The 24,754-nt window shown below is 38.0% G+C and overlaps 1 protein-coding gene across 3 annotated transcripts in view; it reads right to left on the bottom strand.

The window, feature by feature from the left end:
* Positions 1-18,668: 18,668 nt before the first annotated feature.
* SLC39A8 (solute carrier family 39 member 8) overlaps positions 18,669-24,754 on the bottom strand; it is a 39,975-nt gene continuing 33,889 nt past the window's right edge. For 2 of the 3 annotated variants that reach the window (XM_032444424.1, XM_015862097.2), the window contains exons 7-8: positions 24,496-24,680; positions 18,669-21,854 (exon numbers count right to left, since the gene is read on the bottom strand). In XM_032444424.1, coding sequence (XP_032300315.1) covers positions 21,708-21,854; positions 24,496-24,680 — 332 coding nt within the window. In that variant the 3' untranslated portion in view covers positions 18,669-21,707. Of the gene's footprint in view, positions 21,855-23,077; positions 23,203-24,495; positions 24,681-24,754 lie in introns of all 3 variants that reach the window. The other variant, XR_001555118.2, reaches the window with a different exon arrangement.

Below are 24,754 nucleotides of genomic sequence, written 5' to 3' on the forward strand. Positions count from 1 at the left end.
GAAATGTGTAGCGCTTTCTCAGCTTTCCAGCCAGCTGCATTGCAGGTATGGCTGCATTCCTACCATCCACAACCACTGCAAGCCTCCTGGAGACAGACTCTTCACTGTGAAAGGCATCCAACAAACATAAGGTATTTATTAGCAGCAGCAGGGGAAGTAAATAATGGTACGGAGGAGCACTCCTCCTATGCCTTGAGATATTTAAATAAATGAGGCTTAAAAGCCATTTATTTTGGAATTACTGTTGCCAATGATTAACACATTATAACTACTCAGCCTTGTGTTAATCTCTCTGGGCAGACAAGGAAACATCGTATTAACCTACACTGTTTGTTCATAATCTCCAAACTGAATCTTTGTTATGTTACCCTGGGGCCCAGAAGTTCAATGTAGATGGAATTGCTTTTTCAGATGCCCACGGCCCAAGACCGGCAGGTTTTGAGTTCACACCTTGTGCTAAATGGCACGGCTTCTCATTGTGCTCACTGCAGAATGGGAATTATCAGAGCAATATCACTAGCTGTGCTAGAAAACTGTTCTAAAATTAGCAGTGTTGCCAGGAACATGCACTGCTTTTTCTTCCCTGAGATCAGTAACTAAGTTGTGGTAAAACCAGCAGAGAGAACTTACCATCATTAGCGCCGTTGAAGGTTATTTCAATGATAGTATCAGGGGAATTCAGGTGTTATTTGTGATTCAGGCGGTTCCTTTGTTGATTTGGGTTGGGGTTTTGTTTTGGTTGTTGTTTGCTGTGTTCATTTATTTTAGATTTGCTGATAATGAAAGGGAGCTCAGTTCTCCAGCAGTCAGCAGCAGGAGGGGGAGAAAGAAAAGGGGGATGGAGGATACCAGAAATCCTTCCACTCTTAACATCTCTATACAAGAACCCAGAAAATACCTGAATTACAAAGAAACAGAGAAGGCTCAGCACAGCAGACCCAATGGTGCTTGTCCATCCCTGTACTGGACATGAAAGCATGATTGTTATTAATGTTTTATCTGATGTATTCTACATTAGAATTATTATTCATCCAGAATCCAGCTTCTGCTCTAATATATCCACCTAAATTCTTATTAAATTTTGACAAGTTGTTTTTCATCAATAGTATCATTTTCATCAATAGTATCTATTCTTGCTAAGAGCCAACTCCCTACTTGGCATCACAACATACCTTCAGCTTCTTTCAGATTTGTCTCGCAATGGAGAGCTCCTTTAGTTACAACTGTTTTTCCAAGTTCTTACAACACAGAACAGGGATCAGCACGACAGAGATTCCAACCTACATTAACAGTGGGGAGGGTTAACTGAGACTGCTCAGGGGAACCTGCGAACACCAACTCCAGAGCTCCAGCAATCAGCTCAGATAACTGCAGAGCAGTACTGAGGTACGATGCAGTGATAGAACAAGTCTCTTAGCAAGCCTAGAGGGGAAGAAAAAAATAAAAAGCATGACAAGCTTCAGGAGAAGTGAAGTCATAAGAAGATGAGATATCAGGCTGAACTCACATTGTCAAATCAGGCACATTTTTCCCCTCCTGTTCAAGTAAAATATGCACTCTGCAGGAGCCTGGATGGGAAACTTGGAAAAAGCATCCAGCCATCTCTGTGATTCATCGAGGAATTCTGCTGAATCTGCAGTTGTTGCTAAAGCAACAGAAAGCTTAAACTGAAGCAAAGAACCGATGAAGGATTAAAGCTGACAACACAGCGCTATTTCTGAAAATGAGATAACGTGCATCACCTCCACACACACAATCTTTAAATCTACTGTTTGCCATGTTTTGCACTGTGGGATAATTGTGCAAGAACAGTGAGACTGAGATCAGAAAGTCCAGTAAGAAAACACTGGAATGTGTGCAAAGATACAAAAAGATAATCTCAACATGGCTATTAGTTGTACTTCCAACACAGAAAAGAGTGAACCCAAGAGGCAAGATTAAGAAGCAACAGAAAGAAAATACCTGTAAGTTTGCCACTGAGACTCTTACTAAAAATATAGCTGAGAACAACAGTGTACCAACATGAAGACATTTGACATGCATGGCACAGCTGGTCAGATTCACACCTTCACAAACACCTCAGGACACGAGCTAGCCAATGAATGGGTTTTTTTTCATTAGAGGATGGGGGAAAGGGGAGGGTATCTGTCTCATCTCATTACCACTGCTATACTCTGCTCTTGTTTTACTCCGGAACCAGATATATTAGCAAAAACAAAAGTAAGGAATCCAAAATTTGGTTGGAGTACATCCACAGGATTATTTGTGATGTGCTTAATATTGCAGCCCAATTTTTTTTAAAGATTAAGGCAACACAATGTTTGTAGATTAAAAAGAAAAAAAAAAAGTGTTACAAGCCATGGTAATGAACACAGGCACTCTGTGTCCTTCTGAAACCACTGGAAATACGGCTTTGTTACCAGGAATCAGTGCCAGGAGATATTTTGAAAGAAGGGAGAGTTGAAGCCATAGGTCGTCTCCTCCCTCACAGCTCCTTCCATTTCAACTCTTATCAGATTTTTATTAAGCTTTTGTTTGTTTTGTTGTCATAGTTTTGGTGTTGCTTTTTTTTTTTAAATGGTCGTGGTTAAGGGTGTATATACGCAGGAACTTGACTGATCTTCCAAATAATCCATTATGCATAGAATAAGCCACCAAATTAGAGCAGTTTATTGCAGTAGGAAGGCAATAAAGATATTCACCATTTCTACATCTCCAGATAACGGCTTCTATATCAAGAAACCAACAAAATCTTTGGTAGGAATTTAGGTCAGGTTAGTAATCCTACCTTCTTTACAACACAGAATCTAGTTGCTTTGCTCGTTTGTTCTTTTATATGAAAGAATGATACGCTATTTATGTAAACATGAACCTTATTTAATACAAACTAATTTTAGCATCTTTGGCAAAAGGTGGAGCTATTGCAACTAGATTAGTCCTAGCATATCTGCAAGCCCAGCCTTTTGAATTACCCTGATGTTACATACATTATTTATAACCTTTTGACAAAAAAATATCCTCTTAGAAGACACATTGCAAAGGTGTTTTCCATACAAAGAAGGCTTTCCAATTCAAAACATTGCTCATTTTTATATGCATGTTTTCCAAAACTTTTTGTGGAGAGCTGGGAGAAAATCCACCCCACCATTTACCACTGCTGGCATGAAGCGCTGCTTGGGTAAGAGGCTTCCACTGAAAAACCACAGGAACATTCTACTACTCTGCCTCAGGTTTGCTTTGAAAATAGGATGTGACTAGTTTAGCCACTTTCACTAAAAGCAGTTGTGCTGTTGCGATTGTAAGTTACTGCCTACAGAGAACAGTGATTTAGCTTACCTTACGAATAGAGAATACCATGTGATAGGGATAGGAGTATGAGAAATATTAACTATAATTTAAAGACTTTAGAAGGTGGGGAAAAAAGTCTTAGTTACAGAGTTTACAATGGTAGCACAGGGGTCAGTTCATTCACTGCCATTTCTAATCCTGTCCTTCCTACCCTTTGAAGCCTTTTTTTTCCCCCTCCAGATAAGAGAGAACACATTTGGTTTCCTTACTTTCCTTTTCTCTTTCCTTCTTCCACCCACGCTGAAAGCCATCTCAGTGAGTTGCCAAGGATTATGAAGAGGCAGTTAAGCCAGCTGCCAGAAAAGCAATAGCCTGTATTTCACAAAAACCTGGGATGCATTTCTGCAGGAAGATTATACCTGCTACAGATTCACATACCCTGAGAAGCCATCTTATGCATTCATTGGACCAATTTAATATAGAAATTATATTTTTCAGTACATTCCGCTGTGAAAAGTCACAGAACAAACATTTCCTAAGATATCCTATCCTTACCTGCGGAAGGTAAAATGTATCTTGAGCTTTCCTTTAAAAAGGGAAACATCTAAAGGGCAAAACCACTCTGTTAAAATGACCCCAGGTCTATTTCAAAAGTCTTGCCCCAAAACCATTCTGCTACTTGCCAGCAATAACTGTTAGCAAAGGGTTCTTATGGAATATCCTGCCAGAATGACAGATCTTTTTTCAGCTCTTCTTTAGAGGTTGTTTTATGACCTAAGCAAGTGACTAAAGCCTCAGCAGCATTCCGTTAGTGATGTATTTAATATAAAAATAGTTATTTATACTACAGAAGTGCTAGCTAGAACTGCTCAGACTACACTGAGTAAAGTTTGCTTTCAGACCATGATTATCTGTGCCTAAAGCAGTTTGCAAGGGGGAAAGCAAGTAGAAAGTGCACTCTGTTCACATGAGCCTCCATCACAAAAAAGATGAGCAACATGTGACAGAGAACACATCGCTTATTTGCACAGTAACACAATAACAGACTATTACAGCTAAAGTTGATGCGAGCTCCCACACTACATCCTACGTTTCACTGGTTAGAGGCATAACTTCATTTTCAGTATGTATTTAATTTTACAGTGAATTTGCCCTTTCTTCCACAAAGCATTATTTCTCACAGTAAGAAGCAAGGTAGTTAGGATAACTGTCAATTTCTGCATAGGAAACATAACTGATAGCAAATTTTATTCAGTACAAAAATCTGTCTGGAAACCTATATTGCATGAAAGTACCACACTTGTTTGACAGTATAGTGTGATATGAAAGTGGAGTGTTTGAACAGCAAGAAAGGATATCAAGACTGAAATATATAGGTGAGGCAACTCTCTGAAATGAGCTTTAGTATTTCTAAGTCATCTGCAAACAGTGGCACAGAAACAGGTGGAGCACTGTTCGGTGCTATACAACCATCTCCCATTTAGAACCACAGCCCTTTAGCCAAAGCCAAGGTACTGCTGTGTGCCAGCTCTTACCCAGCAGAAACCAAGGAACAAGTGATCTTTCATTTGCCAAGCAGTAAAGCCCACATAGAATAATTAGTGAGCAACAGACAATATGTTACAAACCTGAATTTGTTTCACAGCCGTTCTCTCAGAGGCATGATTGCTGGATGTGTTTCAGAGATCTGGACTAACCTGGGTATGGAGGAGGCCACCTTATGGTACAAGCACATGTCTCAAAGAAAGGGCTTTCTCCCTACTGCTTGGCACCCCCAGGCAAAGCAGGAGTTGAAATGAATGACTTTTAATCATTGAAATCACTCTGCTCCTAGTGGCTCCCATGTATCTAAACAACAGTGCTGTTATGGAACATGCAAATCTTCCTTCTTCCCTCACGGTCTTCCTTCTTCCCTCACGGTCTTCCATGCCTTCACACACCAGCTATGACAGAAATCACTGAAGAGGCAATGGACCTGTCTGGGGCAATGCTCAACCCAACCTTCCCCACAGAGACAAAGCAGAGGACAAGATGGAGAAATCAGGGTACAGGATGCACCAGCTGGCTTTTAAGAAGAACTTCGCTGAAGACAGATTCCCCCAATGCCAAACATTCTTATCAAGAAAAGTTTCATGCTTCAACAATGATTACATTCAGAACACACAGGAAGTGGAGAGGGGAATTCCATACACTTTGTAGTTACAATTTTAAATGGTCTTATCATCACAGTGTCTGAGCCATGCCAGGCAGGAGTGGGAACATGGCTACTGAATCTTTTGCTATTAGGATTAACAGGTCTAAATACATCCAATACAAATCATGCACAGGTCACAGCTGCCCTAAATGCCAAGTCAGTTCATTCACAAGCAGGCTGCTGCCTTTTGTAAAGATATAGAAGTTGGAAAACCAGCAACCTCCCATTACTTCTTCCAAAACCTACTTAACCACATGTGGATTTCTCAGTCTAAATAGCTGTTAATGAAATACAGCCATAACTTATACCAAACTTTAAGTCTTCAGCATATTCACTTGTATTTTTATAGGGAATGGTTCATTTCATTGTTTGAAAGTTGTCTGTGACAGGAACTGCCACTGCTGCCAGAGGAATTATTGCTTTTCAGAGCCAAATTAACCTTTAATCTAATGAAACTGAATACAATGACACTGCTCTTTGGTGAGACAAATTACTCAAAAGATCTGTCTGTAAGAAGAGCTAAGTAATTCTCTGTGACTACAAAATACAGTCTGAGTTGTGGCAGACATCACTATAAACTTGATTCTAATTGAAGCCAGCACAGACTAGAAAACTCAGATCAATGTGTGGGGCTGCACAGGCGATATGCTCAGCCCCTTCTACAGCTGCAGCTCAGTACAATTAACACATGCACACTCAGACACTTGGGCTCAGGATGGACTAGAAAAATAGATTAAACTTTTGCACTTGTTCTGGCAGAAAGCATTAATCTCTTGAGATTCACATTTGAAAAGCAGTTAGTGCTAAATTAGTACAAATAAATTCTCACTTTTCAGCATGGTAAGCAGGTAGGCAACAGAGTTAAGTTAACCTCAAAGTCAGCAAGCTCTGCCTGAAGTCGTAAGTACTGCTAAGTTCACTTAAGTCTCAGGCTGAAAAGGATGGATATGGATTTCTGCACGTGCACAGTTAAGAGAATTATATTCAAGCCTTACAGCTTATGAGTCAGCATCTCTTTCTAAGCACTCTGTTGTATATTCAGCGTGATCTCTCAAGAACATCTTTTGGACAGAGTAGGCCTTAGTGTAGCATGTGCTTGCAGTCAGTAGGAAGCTTCCACTCACCTCCGCATGAGCAAAATGAATTTTCAATAAGCCTTCTTGTTTATCATACAGATACATTCTGTTTACTTATTTAGAAGACTCTTCTCTCTCCTCCTGCCTAGGTAGGTACTCAGCAATTGCTGCACTCTTTTAATATAGTTGGAATATTTGAAGCATGAACCAGAAGATAATATTGCACGCACTGTTTTGTTAGGTGTTTTATGATAGATTATACTCATTAAACCTGTGATTACTGTTTGCATTTACTGTGTTCCAAGGAAGGATTACAAAACAATTACCAATCCCACAGACCTGCTAGAAGGCTTAATTGCAGATTTGCTGTATTCACATCACAAATTAAAACAGCAGCAAGTTACATTCTTTTGGTAAAATTAAGGTTTGCCCACACATACATACATTTTTTTCCCCTACTAGTTGCTCTGTTTTACCATACTTTATTATGCACTTCAAGTATACAAAAGCCCCTGTTTCTATACACTATGCTTCAGGGATCAGAAAAGGAGAAATAAACGTAGTTATACAAGAATATTAAATTATTCATTGTAGTAATAGTCATTGGTAGCAGTACCTCCATTTACTTGGGCAGTCTTGGTCTTAAGGTGGACTTAAGATCAAAGTCCATCCTGGTAATTCTGTTAAATTTTCTAAGGGTTGCACAGAGGGAATTGGTTACATGGCGTCCAATTAAACAAGTCAAAGTGTTTGTTATCATATTAAAAAAACTGTAGGTTATGGCAGGTTGGAAGTCTGCAGAAAGGGATGAGAGCAGAAATTAACAACAAAGCAACGCATCACCTTTACTGCAGTAGCTAACAAATTGTTTTTTACATCTCAGTAAAACTCAGGCATTGTCAGTTCTCTTCCTTCTGAAGGCTGGTGCTATTTATTCAGCACTTCAAAGGGACTGTACTTCATTTCAGCCTAAATCTCTGATCTCCTCCCAACTAATTGGAGTAAAACTGTTTCTGATTTTCAAGAGTTTTCAAGGTGTTTTTTTTGTTTTTGTCCTTAGTATAGAGATCTTTTTGAAACAGTCACATCATGTGGAAAACAGAGACATGATCAGGCTAGCCAGGCAGGAACCCACACGACCCATCTGAAAGAAGCTATTCAGCAAAGCCCTTGCAACACTGCCATCTTTTCCACATCGACCAATCCAGGTCTAAAGGGGCGCTCCAAAGGAATCACACTGAGTCATTTCAAGGGAGCACACCAGCAACCCAAAAACCAGCTCTCCATTAGAACCTCTGTGTATAAAGTAGGTATGTGACAGAGGAAAACTGTGACAGGTTAACATTGTACACACACGTTTTAAAAGTAGCACATGCAGCAAGGCCGTGGGAGACCAGACCTGCAAGGAGCTCTGCTTGGTGACCATCCTGTAGCACATCCTGTAGCACAGGCAGGACAAATGCTGTCACTGGAGGTGCAAGACTACAAGTTAAGTTTGTCAGGAGAGCTTGAACAATCAAGTGTTCACACATTAAAGATGAAAATACATTTGCAGGTGCTGAGTGACATCTAACAGAAAGGAATTAATGTTTATATCCAAAGAGGGCACAGATGTAAGTCTTCTCCAAAATCAAGCACGCCCAGAAGTACTGAGTGCACCCATAACACAGAGATGTCCACAGCAAAGCCAAAGCGGACTCTCTGCATCTTAGAATTCCCTCCAAGTTTTTCCACCATGGTCCATGACAGGTAGCTTCTTTCAGTGTCTCAAAGGTCTGTCCTTGCCCACTTCAGAAAGCAGCAAGCCACTACTGATTGATTCATTTCCTCACTAGTTAAAGCCTTTCTGGTGTGCAATTACACAATCTATAAATAAGCATGGGTTTCGTGCAGCAAAAACGTAATTACAGCAGCATAGCTAAGCTGTGACAAGAAGTGATGCAGTTAACAACTACTAAGTATCGGTCAACTGATTGGTTTGGTTTAGGTAACCTGAAATACCTTCCAGATCCTGTAGTTAGCATCCATCTCTTGCTGTTAGTTCACTTCCTATAGAGGGGAAGTTTCCAAACTTGAGGAACAGTCAGCATGCATGCATGCCAAACATCTGCAGTTAATCAAATGAAAAACTGTTTTCTCTGTCATCTCTACCCATTGAATTAATTGCTGGCAAGTTCACTGCTCAAATCTTGCAAGGTGGTACAAATTGTGATATAAAATAAATAAATAAATCCATTTTCAGTTATTTCCATAGGGCATTTTTAGTAGGGTCTCAACAGAAACTCATTATACCTGTGAAGATGAGGAATTTCTCTTTTAGTATGTGATTTCCTTTAGAAGTAAGGGAGACAGTCACAGTGGATGGAATTTACCAAGGGAAGAATGTGAGCAGCCCTTATATTACAGCCCCATGGAGACAGCAGTCTGACAAGAATAAAGAACACTTGTTTAAGCCACAGAATCCCTCAGCCTCAGTTTACAAACTACATGCTTGTGGCTAAGGATTGGGGTGATGCAGTTGACAGCATTAGTCAACTTCTTTCTCCAATACAGACAGTATTTATAGGAGGGACACTGCAGAACTTCACATCAGCTTTGAGACAGAGGCAGATAGAAGCCAACTGAGGAGCCCTCTTCCCCTCAGTCTATATATTATGCACAGCTGTATAACAGCATTCGTTACTTTCTGCAAAGTATTGTATACAGAAACCCAAAATGAGCGGACATTGCAGACACTATTTTCCAGTGGCAACTCTCCCATAAAATTTGCCAGCAGCATTAAGGGCAATGAAAATGCTGAGCAAATTGCAAAAAGAAGCAACTGATCTGCAACACAGACAAAGCGTTGTTCTTTGGTAGTAAGAAAGATGAGAAAATTGCAAAGAAGTTCAAGACTAAGAAACTAATTTATCCAGCTGTCGCATCAACCAGGCAAAATGAGAAAGACTTTAAGACTTCAAGCTAATAACAACTCCTTGTCTTTGGCCTCTCCTGGAAACCACAACTAAGTAGTCAAAAGCAGAAGGAAAAAAGATCCACAGTATGCGCTATATTACAGAGATAGACAGTGCTTGTGAACAGAGAATTTTAAGCTTATGTTTACCAAATGAATACCAAGAGCTACGTTAATTAGTTTGCCAACTGGAAGCAACCTTTGTTTCCTTCTTGTTACTGGGTTAAAGGGAACACCTAACATCAGACCTGTCATTCAAAAACACACCTTTATTTTTGAGAAAAGCACATGGATACTCCTATCTAGGAAAGGCTTTAATACAAATCTCAGATAGAAAAAAATCCCTAAGACATTCTTGTCATTCCTCTCAACTAAAATTAGGGCTCAGTAGACTCCATCCATCAAATGACCATGCTACAGACAAGAACTTCACGAGCTTCAACTGTCACCAAGAAGTTGCAGCACTGAGCACTGGATTCAGCTATAGTGCCCTACTAAAAGCAATACTACCAAGACTACTTTACCTGACCACGACATGAACCAAAGCATCAGTATGGACACAGATCTAGATGGACTGGACATCCTTCCAATTTTTCTCAGCCAGTTAGGATTCTTGTATTTGTCTATTAGATGGAGACAGCCTCTATTCTTCTTATCTTATTTGAAAGAACTGAGAGCTTAAAAATTCAACCTAAGCTAAGCATTTTACTTGCACAACTAGATTGTTGTCACATTGTCAAGTTGGATCTTAGCTTTTGGAACTAGGAAAGACAATTCTAGTTAGTTTGCCAGACAAATCAGTGTTAATAGCAGCAGTCACCCAAGCTAAATCCTACCCTTTGGGGAAGACACAGGATTCATCTGGGACTTCTCACTGAATATCAAGTTCTGACTCACTGAACTGTGTCATATTTGTAGAGAGGAATAGCTTGTCCAGGGGTAGTTAGGAAGAGCTGTAGGAAGGCAGATTTATAAACTTCAATAGACATATCTTGATGCACTCTAGTTGAAATACAGAAAGACAGGACCACGACAGTACTCAGAATCCTTTATAGGAACTTTTCTGACTACCACCCACACACCTCCCTATTGGATTCCTGTTTATTATTATTATTATTATTATTTCTTTTTTTGCCACCCCCAACCCAAGTTTATTCACAAAGTGCTTAATATTTTATTTTCTTTTTATTTTATCCTGACAAACTCCCCTGCAACCTGCCTGACAAGAATTAATACAGATGTAAAGCAGCGTTATACTTCTAAGGCTTGAAAATTTATCCTTGCATGGTAGATTTTTGAAGAACAGGCAGCAAGTAGTTCTGTTGCCCTTATACAAGTCATGAATTGCCTTCTCAGACACTGACCACAGCATTGTCAGGCATGAGGTCACAAGTTGATCCAAGGCAAGCAGACACTGACGTGCTTTGATTTCCATGGTGAGAACAGAGTTACAATTTAATCTCACCCAAGATGGCTTTCATTTTTGAAGTGGTTTAAAAACATTCACAGTTTGCAATTAGCACTGCTCTGAACTGACAGACAAGATGGACAATTACTGCTTTTTGGGAGCAGCAGGGGAAATGAAAGGAAAACTGAAGGGAAAAGTGAACCACAACACAAAACCACAGCAACAACCAAAGAAAACAAAGTTGACTTTTCAGATCCAACTTGAAAACCTCATTCTGCCTTTGTCTAAAAGCCCACAGATCTGGAAATTACATCATAAACCACCACACAGATGCACCAATATCATTTCAGGAGTAGCAAATCCATATGAACTCATATCTCATTTAACTAGACAACAACTGTATTATAATCTGTCAGCTTCGTTCTGGACACGTGCTGTTGCAGACCCCAGGGACATCAACATCTCTGTACTGTATTCCGCAATGTCTCCATTCAGGAATTACTACATGCAGCACGTCACAGGGTCCTACTCCTCCTTCACCTCTTATTTTCTAGAGGAGAACACAGACAACATTTAAATTTTAGCAATTCCAAATGCTAAGTCTGATCTGCACAGCATTCATTATACCATGCACATATTCAGGAATTCTGCTTATCTTCTCTTCTGAGAAGAGAAAATAAAAATCTTCTGATAGGAGATTTTTGCCTTACAGGTCAAAAGTACAAAACAGAGAGCTCTCAACATTCCTTGCTACCCAAACTTTAAACAAAGTACCTTCCTTACTATTCATTTTCTTTTAAAATTAATGTTGAGTGATTTGTTCTCCCCACCCCACCTCCCTTAACAGTGAGCAGGGATAGAAGTTGGTTCCACACCTCCCCTACAAACAAAATCCATACACATCCATTAAAATTAAGCAAAAACGATAATATTTAAAAGAAACTCAACCATTTAAGGTGCCTGGCACCCTTGAATGTCCACAGCCTCTAGTGCCTTAACTTGCACTGAAAATCTCAACAGCTTAAAGGATATCACCCTCATTACAAGAGCTTAAACAAGCAAAAAAGCAACTAATAAACAATAAAAAAAGTACATAAAACCAACCAAACAAAAAGAACAATAACAGAACAGATAGGAACACCACACCTTTTTTTTTTTTGCCCTTTGCTCTCTACCTCCTGTGGTCTCCAAGAAACTCTGAAGAACTTATTCTCAGGTACCCAGCATATTGCTGTATTGACATACAGCTGAACATGTAACCTGGACAAACACTAGCAAGCTGGAGCTACATCTCCCTTCATCATTTTCTCTGGTGCCCACAAGTTATACCCCACAGCCATTATATGTTTACCAGCTCTTCCCGCAAGTCAGAACAAAATTCTACATAGATTTTTTTTTTATAGAATCCCTTTAGAAACACCATACTGCAGCTACCACCACAGTATACTTATTATTCCTGGAGAAACCTGCCATTACAGTCCCTTTGCTCTTGGGATTTCTATACTGGGTTGGAGCATAGCTCTCGGGGTGGCAGACCCAGGACTTCACTTCAGAAACAACAGCATCATCCAGTGCAAGTTCAGAAAAGCAGGAAAATACAACACAGTTTCAGATTACCCACCATGTTACATTGCTCCTCAGCTTCCCAGCTCATTGCTCACCCTTCCCAGCAACAACACCTCTCTTACCTCTTCCTCAGCTCACAGATAGGCAAGAAAACCAAAGCAGTTCAATACTTTGCCCAAAGCTTCCTTGTATGATGCACAATCCAGTCACTCCCTTTTTAGATCCAGACATCCTGTTTCTTCAAAAGCTTTTGGCCAGCAAAGTCCCCCTTTAGCCCCCTGAAAGTACAAGGAGCAGTAAAATGCTGGCAAGAACCATCTGTTCTGTTATAAGCAACCTTAGAGTGATTCTTTAGGCTGTATTTTCATCAGTTACATATGTTGAAAAAATCCTTACAGCAAGTTTTTGCCTTTCCCTGCAAAAGACTCAGCCCTGTTAGCTGCCTGATTCCAGCCAGCAGAAGCCATGAAGGTAATTAGGACAGATAATAGCTTCATAGACAACACCTGTGCTGGGGCAACTGCTCACAGTCCACATCAGCCTGAGCTTCTTTCATTGATGTATAATTTACATTTTTTACAGCATATATGTCAATTGCCTCAACCCAGAGATGAATTCCAAATTGGTAACTCTGTCATATGCCAAAGTCCATCTTTCCCACACTACAGGAAATCTACTTTCTTCTAGCTCTTTATAGCACACACTCCAAACTGTGGGCTTACAAAAAAATGAGAGTGAAGGCATGGCAGGCTGCATTCACTTTCTACTTGCCCTTTTCCAGTTTATGTGGTGTTTTTTAGTTCTTCTAAGGCATAAACCACTCAAAACATTACCCTACTTTCTCAGGATACCTGTCCCCAGACCATCCAGTCCTAAGTACATCCATCCTCCTAGCATGAACGTTGCCAGCCTCAAGGCCTGGATTCACTTCATTAGTTCCTCACCAGTTGTTCCAGCTCCCCACAGGAGTTGCAATTCCTCCTAAATTCCCTCCACAGCAGGAGCTGTAGGTGCTGTGACATTCTCTTCTCACACAGAAATTGTACCCACTGCTGGGGATTCAACCTTGCACTGCAACCTGACCTGTTAGATCTGGCTGCTACATTATGTGGATAATCTTGTTTACATAACAGTGAGACTACAACAATTAGTTGAGCAGATCTCTTTTCTCTGCTCTGAGGGAATAGAGCCCAGAGGTGCTATCTGCTCCCATCCTTGGATGACTTTCTTAAATAAATTAATTGCTGTTATTTGAAGTAAGAAGTACAACATTTCTTAGTCTCAAAAAGGAAGTTGCTATCCACAGTACAAGGGGAAAGCTCTACTTGAGTCATCTTTCACCTCATAATATTAATTGCAGCCATTAGCTCAGAATTAAATTTATGTAAATAAAAGCAATTGTAATTATTATTGTTACTGTGGTGCAATTTTATTGCTAACTGTGCCCACCCAATCGTGATCGCCCTGACTTTAATTTCTGGTGTTGGTTAGTCTTTACATATTTTTTCTCCCACCTCAGAATGAATTAGAAAGTCCATTTAGTGTAGTCTGAAGCATCACTCCTCACACCCAGCATTTCATCACCTCTCAGGAACCGGAAAAAACTATCCCACCCTGATCTCTTAGTACAGTTACTAATCTCACTTGATTTGCTTTTCAGGAGACAAATAGAGTAGATACAGCTGGGGAGAAAGCAGGTTTGTAGTTAATGCAGGTTTTTTTTGTTTTTGTTTTTCTATTGTGCATTAATTTTCCTACCAATATCAGCATTTTCAGGTTTCTAATAAACTCAGACAGGGGTGCTGTATTGGCAGTAACTATACTGGTACTGACAAGAATGGCAATTACAAGGAAAATGGTGGAAATACAGAAGGTATAAGGAAAAGGGAACTCACCAGAGCTGAGGCAATCCTCCCTGGCAAGCGATCTCCAAGAGATGCTGCCTCAGTGAGGGTCAGCCCTTAAATGAGGTCTCAGAGGAGGTGGAGTTGAACTCCACCCCTCCAGGGAGCACAGCTACATAACTTTCACCTGTGCTCCCACAGCTGACCCCACACTTGCCTCAGCTGATTAATCAGAGGTTCACACTGTGATCTCCCATACAGGTGCATTTCTGAAACAGAGCATATCCTGACCAACACTGGCCTTTCAAAAGCTGGGAGCTTTACACTCAGTGACCAACAAGCAAAACTTCCTACTGTCATCCTTTTTCACTATTTTATCTTCAGTTACACATTCTACTCTGAGAGACAACAAAAAGATGAGTGTGCTAAATTGAATTAAAGAGCAAAGATGTTGGTCTATGGGCAGCTGTTATCTCATAGCTGTGTTAGATCACTGTTATGACAGAACAAGCATTTAGAGCAGTAACTCCAGTACTATAGACATTTAAGGCTGCATAATCTATGCCTGATGCTGTGAAAATACATAATGCTATCATTTCATGAAGATACACTATCACTATGTCACAGAGAGATATAATCTCTTCCTGACTTTTATTAGGGTTGACTACCTCTCCATTATGCTTATCCTCCTTCCTGCATATGCTATTAAAGAACATAAACCGTTCTGTTGACCTGTGTTAGTACAGACCTCTCTCCACTCTTTATTTTGTGGCACGTTTTCAACAAGTCAAACAAACAGCACTCACAATGTAAGTCTGACAGTGCCACACTGATTTCTAAATCCACTATCAATCTTGAGGAAGACATCTTCAAAGACATATTTTCAAGCACAGAGTATAGTATATTCATATTCTGAAATCAGTTATACGTCCCTTGCATATCTAAAGTTCCCATGAAGTGTAGAAGTTTAAGTAATTCAGTGAACAAGGCTCTGTGTTGTTACCAATGACAGTCACTCCTTTGATCTGCCAAGACAAGCAACCATAGATTTAGCTAAGATTGGAAGAGCAATAAAAATGCAAAAAGGGAGAAGTAATTCGTATGGACTGATCTTTTTTAAAAACAAAAAAGGGACAGGTAACACAATGTACCTCATCTAATCACTTACCAATTTAGCAGAACATGTAGCTTTGATTTCACTAATATACCAATGAGGTGAGAAATTGCAAAATCTCTAGTGAATGGAGGACAATTTCTTCGTTGGCACAGAGAACCATGTTCTTTTAAATACAAGATCATTAGTCAAGATAAAATCATTTTTTGCACTAGTTTGCTGCCTGCAACAGGAAATTTCAAGCAAATCACGCCATAACGTACTTCTAATGAACACTTAACTACTGCAAATCACTACCAACATTTTTACAACCAAAAGGGGATCTGTATCATCTTACTAATAACTTATTAAAATGGTCAAGAGCTTCCTGCAGACTGTAAGAGTACCTAGAAAGTTCAACAAAAAGAGACAGTACTAATTCTGTGACGACCTTTTCTGGATGTAATTAATTATAGTGTTTGAAAACCTGAAAAATAATTGCAACATCTCAGCATCACATACAAGTGTATGTTATCACAGCTATAAAAGGGACACTCTCAAATGTTGCGCATTACAATTGTCAGCTCAGTGCAATCCATTGCCAGGGCAAAAATATACAAATCATTGATACAGTAGCTACTTTTTTGACTTTCAGAAACAACCTGGAAATGATTGAATGTTCTGTAGACCATATTTTGTCATTGTATTTGCTAGGAGACCAAAACCACTAGCTTTCACTGATGAATTTGAAGAGGGGATTTTAGTGCAGCTTCTCTATCTTTTAGGTCAAAGACAGCAAAACTATTTGGTATTTTCCAACTAAATATACCTGACACATATCAACTCATTTCATGTTTCTTTTAATTAGACTGGTTTTCTCATACTTGAGCAGTAGGGGAATGCCATTGTGCACTTTTTCTTCTCAAGAACCAGTTTATTCTGAAATGACTGCTGCTCCTTCTCCAGATTTCTAGGGCTAGCTGGATAAAGTTAATTTTTTGTCTTGGCCACAATTGTCTATACCATTACTGTTTGAAATAATTAAATATCTGGAATAATAACAAAATGCTTTTACTGGAAAAAGATTACTAGCTATTATTTTCTATATATTAATTCAGCATTGCCAAGGCCAACTCCACAAAACACAACATTGCTAATTTCAGCAGTTTTGTAGGTCCAACTATAAATTCTCAGCAAACAGAATCATGATGGACTCCTCAGCACTTGCTTGGATGGTAAGACAGTAATCTGGAATGGGATAAACGTTGCTGCCATCAGGAGCTATTGGCTGTCAGTGGTGAGGTAAACCTGAGACATAGCAGACCGTACTGAAATGATCAAATTTGGGGTTTCTGAGCAGCATTACATTTTTTTATCTCAGGCATTGTCACAACCATAATAGAATTAGAAAATATAGAATATTTTACATTCAAAGCTCAGAGAAAAATCCAACTATTCATTGTTAGTAGAAGGTCAGAACAAAGGATCTAGGGCAGTACATCACAGGCAGGTTGGGTTGTTTTTCCAAACTTAAATGAAAACAATGGCAACTTTTTCCTGTAATACAAACTAAGATTGGGCAAAATCGCTAGGAATCAGTTGAAAATGAGCAACTATCAATAGCATTGGTCAAAATAAGGAAAACATTGGATTCAACATCTAACTGAATTTTCTTAAAAACCTATTATAATTTGCACTTTCCCTGCATAGATAATTATTTCTTGGAACATATTTATAAAGCACATTGTTCCTGCTGTGGTTTTAGGTACATTCTCTTCCACAATTTACTGAACCACCAGTCTCCTTAATTTCTAGAGGAAGCAGATGGAATACTGAGCAGCATGGAGCCTGGGATGTCCCTATTACAGATCCTGCTACTTCCACGTCTCAATATTATTTTTTCATCCAAAAATAAAAAAAATAAAAAATTAAAAAAAAAGATTGAAAAAGTTACTAAAGCATTTGAGTGCAGTACTCAGGTCCCTCTATGGGTACTGTAAGTTGCCTATACTCTTATTTTTATTCAGTCTTCTATCAAAATATGTAACAATCCTTACTTGAAGTTCTGAAGAGTCAGGAACTCTTCCTAAAAGAAAGTCAATTTGGGTCTTGTGAATCTTTCACAATGCTATCACTGAGATCAACAGTTAGCAGCTACATCATGGAGAATTACATTATCTCCTCAATACACATGCTATCCAGAAATTCAAACCATATCCTGACAGTAGTTCACGTCCTATGGCACTCAGTATGTCCTATTTTTACCCCAAATATTAAATGCTGTTGCACTTTATTGTCTTCAAAAGTATCAAGAAAAAGACAATAATTCAGGTAAAGAGAAAAATATTGGAGATTAAACCCTAATAAGACACTACAGTGTCATTGACAGATGTATCGTATCAATCACTAGCAGATGTGGCTATCTACTGTTTGTTTTACTGACTTACCTCACAATTACATTCTGAGCTGAACTGACAGACAAGGAGAGTTTCTTCTAAAATCTTAGAGAAATAACTTGAGCATCAAGTATTTTAAGAGCTGATAAGCAAGCTACAGGGTTCCTGGAAACTTTGTTGATATTTAATAGAACAAAAGTAAAAACCTAAAATAAGAGTTACGTGCCTATGCACATGTGAAACAGTTTGGTGGTATCTGCTGATGCAAGCAGATCAAATGTTAGAAGAGTTAGTGCCCTTTACCAGGTGTAGTTCCGAACAATTTTTGACCCTTTTGAAAATGCATCACAGCATCTTGCACCTTTCACTTCGTCTGAAATCTCAAACACCTGATGCTGGTGAAACATACTTAGGGCATTAGTCAGTACAGCTGACTAATTCTCATAGTTGTAGAAGGGAGAGTGGAAGCCTCTCTCTTATTTCAAATTAATGTTCTTATGATAAAGACTAAGCAACTTCTGCATGACTTGTGGGTTTTTGTGGTGGTGTTTCCTTGTTAAGGGATCAAAAAGTGTTCTCAAAAGATTTATTCCTTAGCATTAGCATCTAGAGTTTAAAAAATACCACTCTCAATTCATATTCTAAATTTAGCAATGGTTTACACTTCCATGACAGTTAAACTTGGCTCAACACACTTTGTCAGTGTAAGTGGTTTCATTTGAATTACATGGAGTAGAAAAAGTCAGCTACCTCTTCTCTCCCAGGTTGTAGCATTCTTCAAATGCACATATAGAAATCTCTAAAATAAAATGAAAACCAGCAAGTAAATATATAAATCCGTTCACCTAGCTAAAGGTAAATCAGTGGTTTATTCAAGAAGAGATTTTAAAAGAACATTCCTAAAAGACAATACAGAAATTACCACACAATTGATTCTCTACATGCATCAAACAGCAGAGATATTTACATTGCTATCATTAGCGTAATTGAATGTATTTATGTATGCTCAATGCATCTGTAAACTATGCAGATCTGCTTTTATGGATCTTTCAACTGAGGTAACACAAAGCTTCAGGCAAGCTGCAAAACATGAAAGAGCAGCAAAGCAAATATTTCCAGGGTAGTTCCAGACTACTCTTAGGTTAGAGCTGACATTTAATTTAGCTTAAAATTTAACACAATTTTTCAGTTTAAAAGATGCTCTAAATCTTTATTCACTGAAGTTCTCATTGAAATGTCAAAAGCAATAACCCTAAAATTTAAGTACCAATTTAATTTTTCAATTCATCTTTCCTGAAACCATAGACAGTTACCACATATCACATTTTTGACAGGTTGCCTCATATACAAATTCACTTTTCTGCATGTTCCTTCTTCAAGCAAGCAGAAGCTCTCCAAGCTTTATCTTTCATCCACATTATTGTTCTCTATATATTTATTGTCCCAAAAAGCATTGTTATTCTCTCTTTAGAGTCGTTTATAGGTATGTTTTCCCCCCCACCTACTTTAATGCAACTAAATGAAGTTAGTCTTGGGTCATGAACCACACTGTGAAAAAAACTTTGTATCAGTGAGATTTTAGTGCTAACAGATTGTTTTCTCAAGTGTATGTTAGTCAGATAATTTGACCTATGGTGACAACAAACACAAAAAAATGGAATTTGCACCACGGTTGAAAAGGATGAAGGGATGACATAAGATGAACAGTGTTACTGATCATATTGATGTGAAAAAGAATATGAAATAACTTTCTCAACTGATTTTTGAAACTTTTAAGGAGTAACTTACTGCAGTCTTATCTGCAACAAAACAGCCATTTTTGCTCATGTTTCTTCCTCACTTTGTGTATCAGCAAAACTGAGCAAATTGCTAGCAGGCCTAGAATTGGAATAGATTCATTTTATACACACTGAGAAAACATAATACCAAAGTTCATACAGACAGATTTCAGAGAAATCAAAAAGCTTTCTTCCCCGTGAAATATTCCACAAGCAGAAAAGGCAATTTCATTTGTGACTAATGCACTAGACTGAATATTAGGGTTTAATCATCTCTATTCTGCTCGGTGATCTAAAGGAAGGTTATTTCAATGATACATTTGTCTCAATTCTTTTTCTCCAGTGAGATGATAAAAATCAAATCTCCTTTGCAAACTTCTGGATGTAGGGGTGAAAAGTACCATGCCACTATATTATAATAATCTGATGAAATAGGAATGGTCGATTTTTAAAAGTCAATGAACACTCAAAGTTATAATAAAGCATTCTTGAGACACATAAGAGTAGCATTAGCAAGCAGCTTATATGCAAGGAATAGACAGGAAAGAATATGCAGTGGGCTGACTCTTCTTCAAAGACATAATGCAGAGGGCATAATGTGACGCAAAAATCTACTACAATTATATTCTAAACCTGATAGCAAATTTTAAATTAAGTATCATTTACTATTCCTGCATAGTTTGCCTGTATAAAAATGGTTGGGTTTTGTTGGTGATGAGTTTTGTTTATTTTTAGTCAACCAGGGACCTAGAAAAGTCATTTTTCTAATGTAACTACAGATCAGATTCAAATAAAATATTAAATCATTTATTTCACAGAAAATATATTTTAATAGTAAATGAAAAATAAAGGATTTGTCCCTTCCTACCAGCAGGAAAGAAGCCAAGAAGCTGTATTTTCCTTAAAGCTGTAAAACTTGCCTAAAAATCAATGTAGAAGGTAACTAACTACATGATAGTAATACTTCCTTCAAAACTTAGTGATGACTGAAATGGTAAATATGAATTTCCCCACATACATTTTACAACATCAGCGCAGCTAAACTGTTTATTTCAGAAGAACTCAAACATACAAACATGATTTTATAAGGTTCATACGCAACAAACTGTAATAAAAGTTTGTATATTTTAGTAACACAACTTTCACCAAACTGCACACAAGAAAACAATTCAAATTGCAAAAAAGACATCCTAGAATGTTGATTTTAGCAAGAGTGGGTTTTTTTGGGTGGTTTCTTTTTGGTCTAAATTCCACTTTGTGCAACTAAAAATATATCCTTTCAAAATTTTAACTCAAAATAGACTTTTTTGTAGAGGAATATCTATGGAAATAAAATACAAAACGAGGCTATTTTCATAAAATACAAAATGCTTGGCTTATTTTTAAATACTCATGTTTCTAAAAGGTTGTGGAGTTGATAAACTGTCGAAAATTTAACACATGCTCCCTCCAATTAAAAATAAAATTTTTTAAAAAAGTGGTTCTGAAAATAAATCAACAATTTCCGAGTGCACACACAAAGAGAGAAGATCAAAAGCAGTAACTGGTATCTTTCCTTCCAGTGTTTATTAGCAGTTAAAAATCATAGCTTCATTAGTACCTACTTAGAAATAGTTACTTTTTTGGTTTTAGTTTTGTTTTGGTGGTGGAAGGAGATGTTACACAGACAAATCCTGCAGCAAAACTCACAAAATTAAGCAGCTTTGAAACTGCTTGTTTCCATCACAGTTACAAAAGGATATGGGAATGCATTATTTTCTTCCTTGAAGAGCTCAGCTTTCATTTGGTCTGAGTTGCATACACTGCATAGTTCTACTGGCCAAGTAACCCCCTTTTTCTCCTTAACAACTCAGGTTCCTCTGATAATTTTAGGCAGAAATAAAAGTATTAGAATCAGTTCCTTAATAAAGTACAGAAGTTGACAGATCCTACTATTGGGATCAATGGCAAGTCCCGTAAAAAGATTTCCTGCATTTAGAATGGGGAGAATGGAACCTGTCAATGTTTCAAAACCAAGAGGAGTAAACGAATGTCCCATTACGGAGTTCTAATGTTTTCCATTCATAATTTACTCGACGTCTTCAGCACTGATTCCATTTTTACTTGCATTATCACAGCTGAATATTTCCTTCATACAAGGTAATCAACAATATAGCAGCAAACCCCGTTAGTAAACCAGCATTCTGAATAAGGAAGAATGTGAGATCCATCTTTCTTCCTGTCACTTTCTCTCTCAGCATATCATTCATCTCTGGAAACTGAAAAAGCAAATAATTTTAGGTAAGTATTGCCATCTTGTGGTAGCACGTGTAACTCAAGGCCATTTCAGAACTGGAACATATTGATGTTTTGCACTGAGTACTAGAACAAACAGAGGGTGAAGGCAGTCAGAGAATAAGTCACCCTAGTTAGACTGAAAAACTATTTCATCAAGGATGGAAAGCTGAAATTGAGTTTTGATTTCCTTCTGCTGTGGTCTTGCCTGGTTGGCTCTCATGCAAACGTCCTATTTTTTATTTGGATCCAATTATTGTTCTATATATTGCTAAGAGCAGCTGTCCTTGTACTGCTAACTGCTGTGTTTCTTCCTTCACTAAAATGGACAGAAGTCTTGGTTCAGGAAATAAAGATTAGGATTCTTCTACTTTATCTATAAGCAAAAGAAGTGAAGCTGAAAACATGGACAGCCTCTCAGAAATGAGGAACCTGTTACAAGTAGAAGGTCTGTTCGGCAAAGAAAGTAGTGACAAAGCAAAGAAGAAAGAAGAAGAATGATGTGAAATTGGTGGTAACATATAAAATGTTACCTTAAGAGTGTAATGAAGGAATTATTTTTTTCAAAACAGGCATCTAAATAGTATGAAAATGGCAAAGGGTGGCTGTTAACTGCAGAAATAAAAGGTATTTCCTCTGAGAGCAAATGGAGGTGGTGGCAGATGAGCACTGGTGATAAAGGTTTGCAGCAATAGCAGGGGGGCAATTCAGGGTATGTGTTTGTTGCAAATAAAGTCAATTGTGGATGACTTTTACTTAAGTTTGTCAGTTTAACATCTTTTCCTGCTGCGCTGAAAGTAGTATAACTAGAGTGCAAAGACCCTAAAGTTTGGTTTCAGTTCAGAAGCCTTCTGTTGACTGACTCAGAAATCTTATCTTTCCTTCATCTCATTAGGCAAAAAGAACTACTGAAGGCAGTGCAATTCTTGAAGAACAGATTAAGGTAAGGGGGAAGTGGCTAACCTTCCCAGAAATCAATCAAGAGCTCTGTGTTCCTCTTGCACAAGAGGCGAGAAACCAGATTAGCTTCATGCCTTACAGCAAGGCTCATTTGTGCTCACGCACCTCAGTGAACCCATTGTCACACACCTGCAGCTTTATCATGTGATGATTTTACTAACAAGGAGGCTAGATTTTGTCTCTCTTTAAAATGGAAAAGAACAGGAAAAAGGAAAGAAAGTAGATAAGACATTTTCGTTAATCCTACCTGCTTCTACAGGCAGAACAGGTGTGAAAATCGTAACAGAAAGCGAAAAGGCAGATCCCCATGCAAAGCACCCTAATTCAGACTTGTCAGAAAGGAGAAAAGCTCAGCTGATACAATCCAAAAACCTAGAAAACGAGACAGATGCAGGAAAGAAGATGTTGGAGAGGGTAGAGAAAGAGAGCATGCAGAGCAATACATATAAAGAACATTACCTACTTCAACAGATTTAGTAATAATAATTTTAAATTGAGCCATGCTAAATTTATGCCATGAGTTCTGAATATCATAGTTGAATACACTATGATTCACTATAACAGAGTGAAACTAAATAAAAAGCATTAGTAATTAAGGTACTGCAAATTTAATAAAGAAACTATTTACGTTGTTTATTTAACTCCAAGATTACTACTTATAAAATCCTCTGCTATTACCTAGACAACCACAGTATTTAATGTAACAGTCACAATAAACATGTAAGAACTCTTAAATGCATGCAGAATGCAACCGAGGCTCTAAATCTTCTCGAATTCAGGCCTCATTCTGGTTCTATACCCAAACAGATTCTTACGTGACTGCTGGAAACACCTTTGCAGATACACCTGATCCTTAACACTTCAACTGAACATAATAAAAGTTTTAACTCTTGAAATATCTTTTTCATTCTGAGATAAAACATCATTTTAAGAGTAACTTACAGAGTACTTTTGACTACCTGTGACGCCAGACTTAATTCTTAACATCTAAATCTGATGTGGATCAAAAAAAGCACAATTTTTTTGCCTTGTATATTCTAGCATACTTTCAAAAATAAATGATGGACAGATTGTTTTAAACTGAGTTCAGCAAATTACAGGTATTTTGTTGTCGTTGTTTTAGTCTGGACCAAGAAGCTGGGTCCAATACAATTTAATTTAAACCAGAATGGATTTTTTCACCTGAGCAACTCCAAAATTACTGTTGAGTTTACACAGACACAACTAACTCAACCCTAAACAAAATATTTCGTTTCATCTTGTTAACATTTTTTTTTCCTTTTTTTTAGAAGATGTCTTCCAGAGAGGGAAGTGATTAATTTAATAATCAAAACACTTTAAAATGATGAGAAATGTATATTTTTTTCATTCTTTAATGAAACCTACCCACGCTCCTGAAAAGCTTTCCCTTATTTAAAACTTATTTTCAGCAATAGTTTGGCCAGCCCTAGTTGTGAAATCAAAGGCTTTCAAATTTAATGAATAAGCATAATTATTTGTGCACCTCCATTAAGGTTATAATTGATTATTTAACAACTAATCATAAGAAGTTGACGATTCCCACGTGAAAGGGACAGAATACTAATTTGCATCAAAGAGGCTGCTTTTGAAGTCTTTGTTTTCTTGAAGAAAATTAAAGGACTGAAAAATGAAATTTTTTCTCACCATATCTGCCAGAGAGATGTACAGGAACATTCCACCAGCTACAGCAAAAATGATGGTAGGAGCAAAGTTGTTGCCTACTAATATACCAAGAGCCATCCCAATGTAACAGGAACAAGCAGACAGAAAGTTGAAAAACAGAGCCTGTCGAATACTCATTCCAGCATTGAGCAAGATGACAAAATCCCCTAACGGAGAAAAAAGAAATGAAAAAAAGAGAAAACCATCTTTAGCAAACAGTACTGTTTTCTGATTTCAAAGG

The sequence above is a fragment of the Coturnix japonica genome, chromosome 4 (assembly GCF_001577835.2).
Source record: "Coturnix japonica isolate 7356 chromosome 4, Coturnix japonica 2.1, whole genome shotgun sequence".
Classification (NCBI taxonomy): domain Eukaryota; kingdom Metazoa; phylum Chordata; class Aves; order Galliformes; family Phasianidae; genus Coturnix; species Coturnix japonica.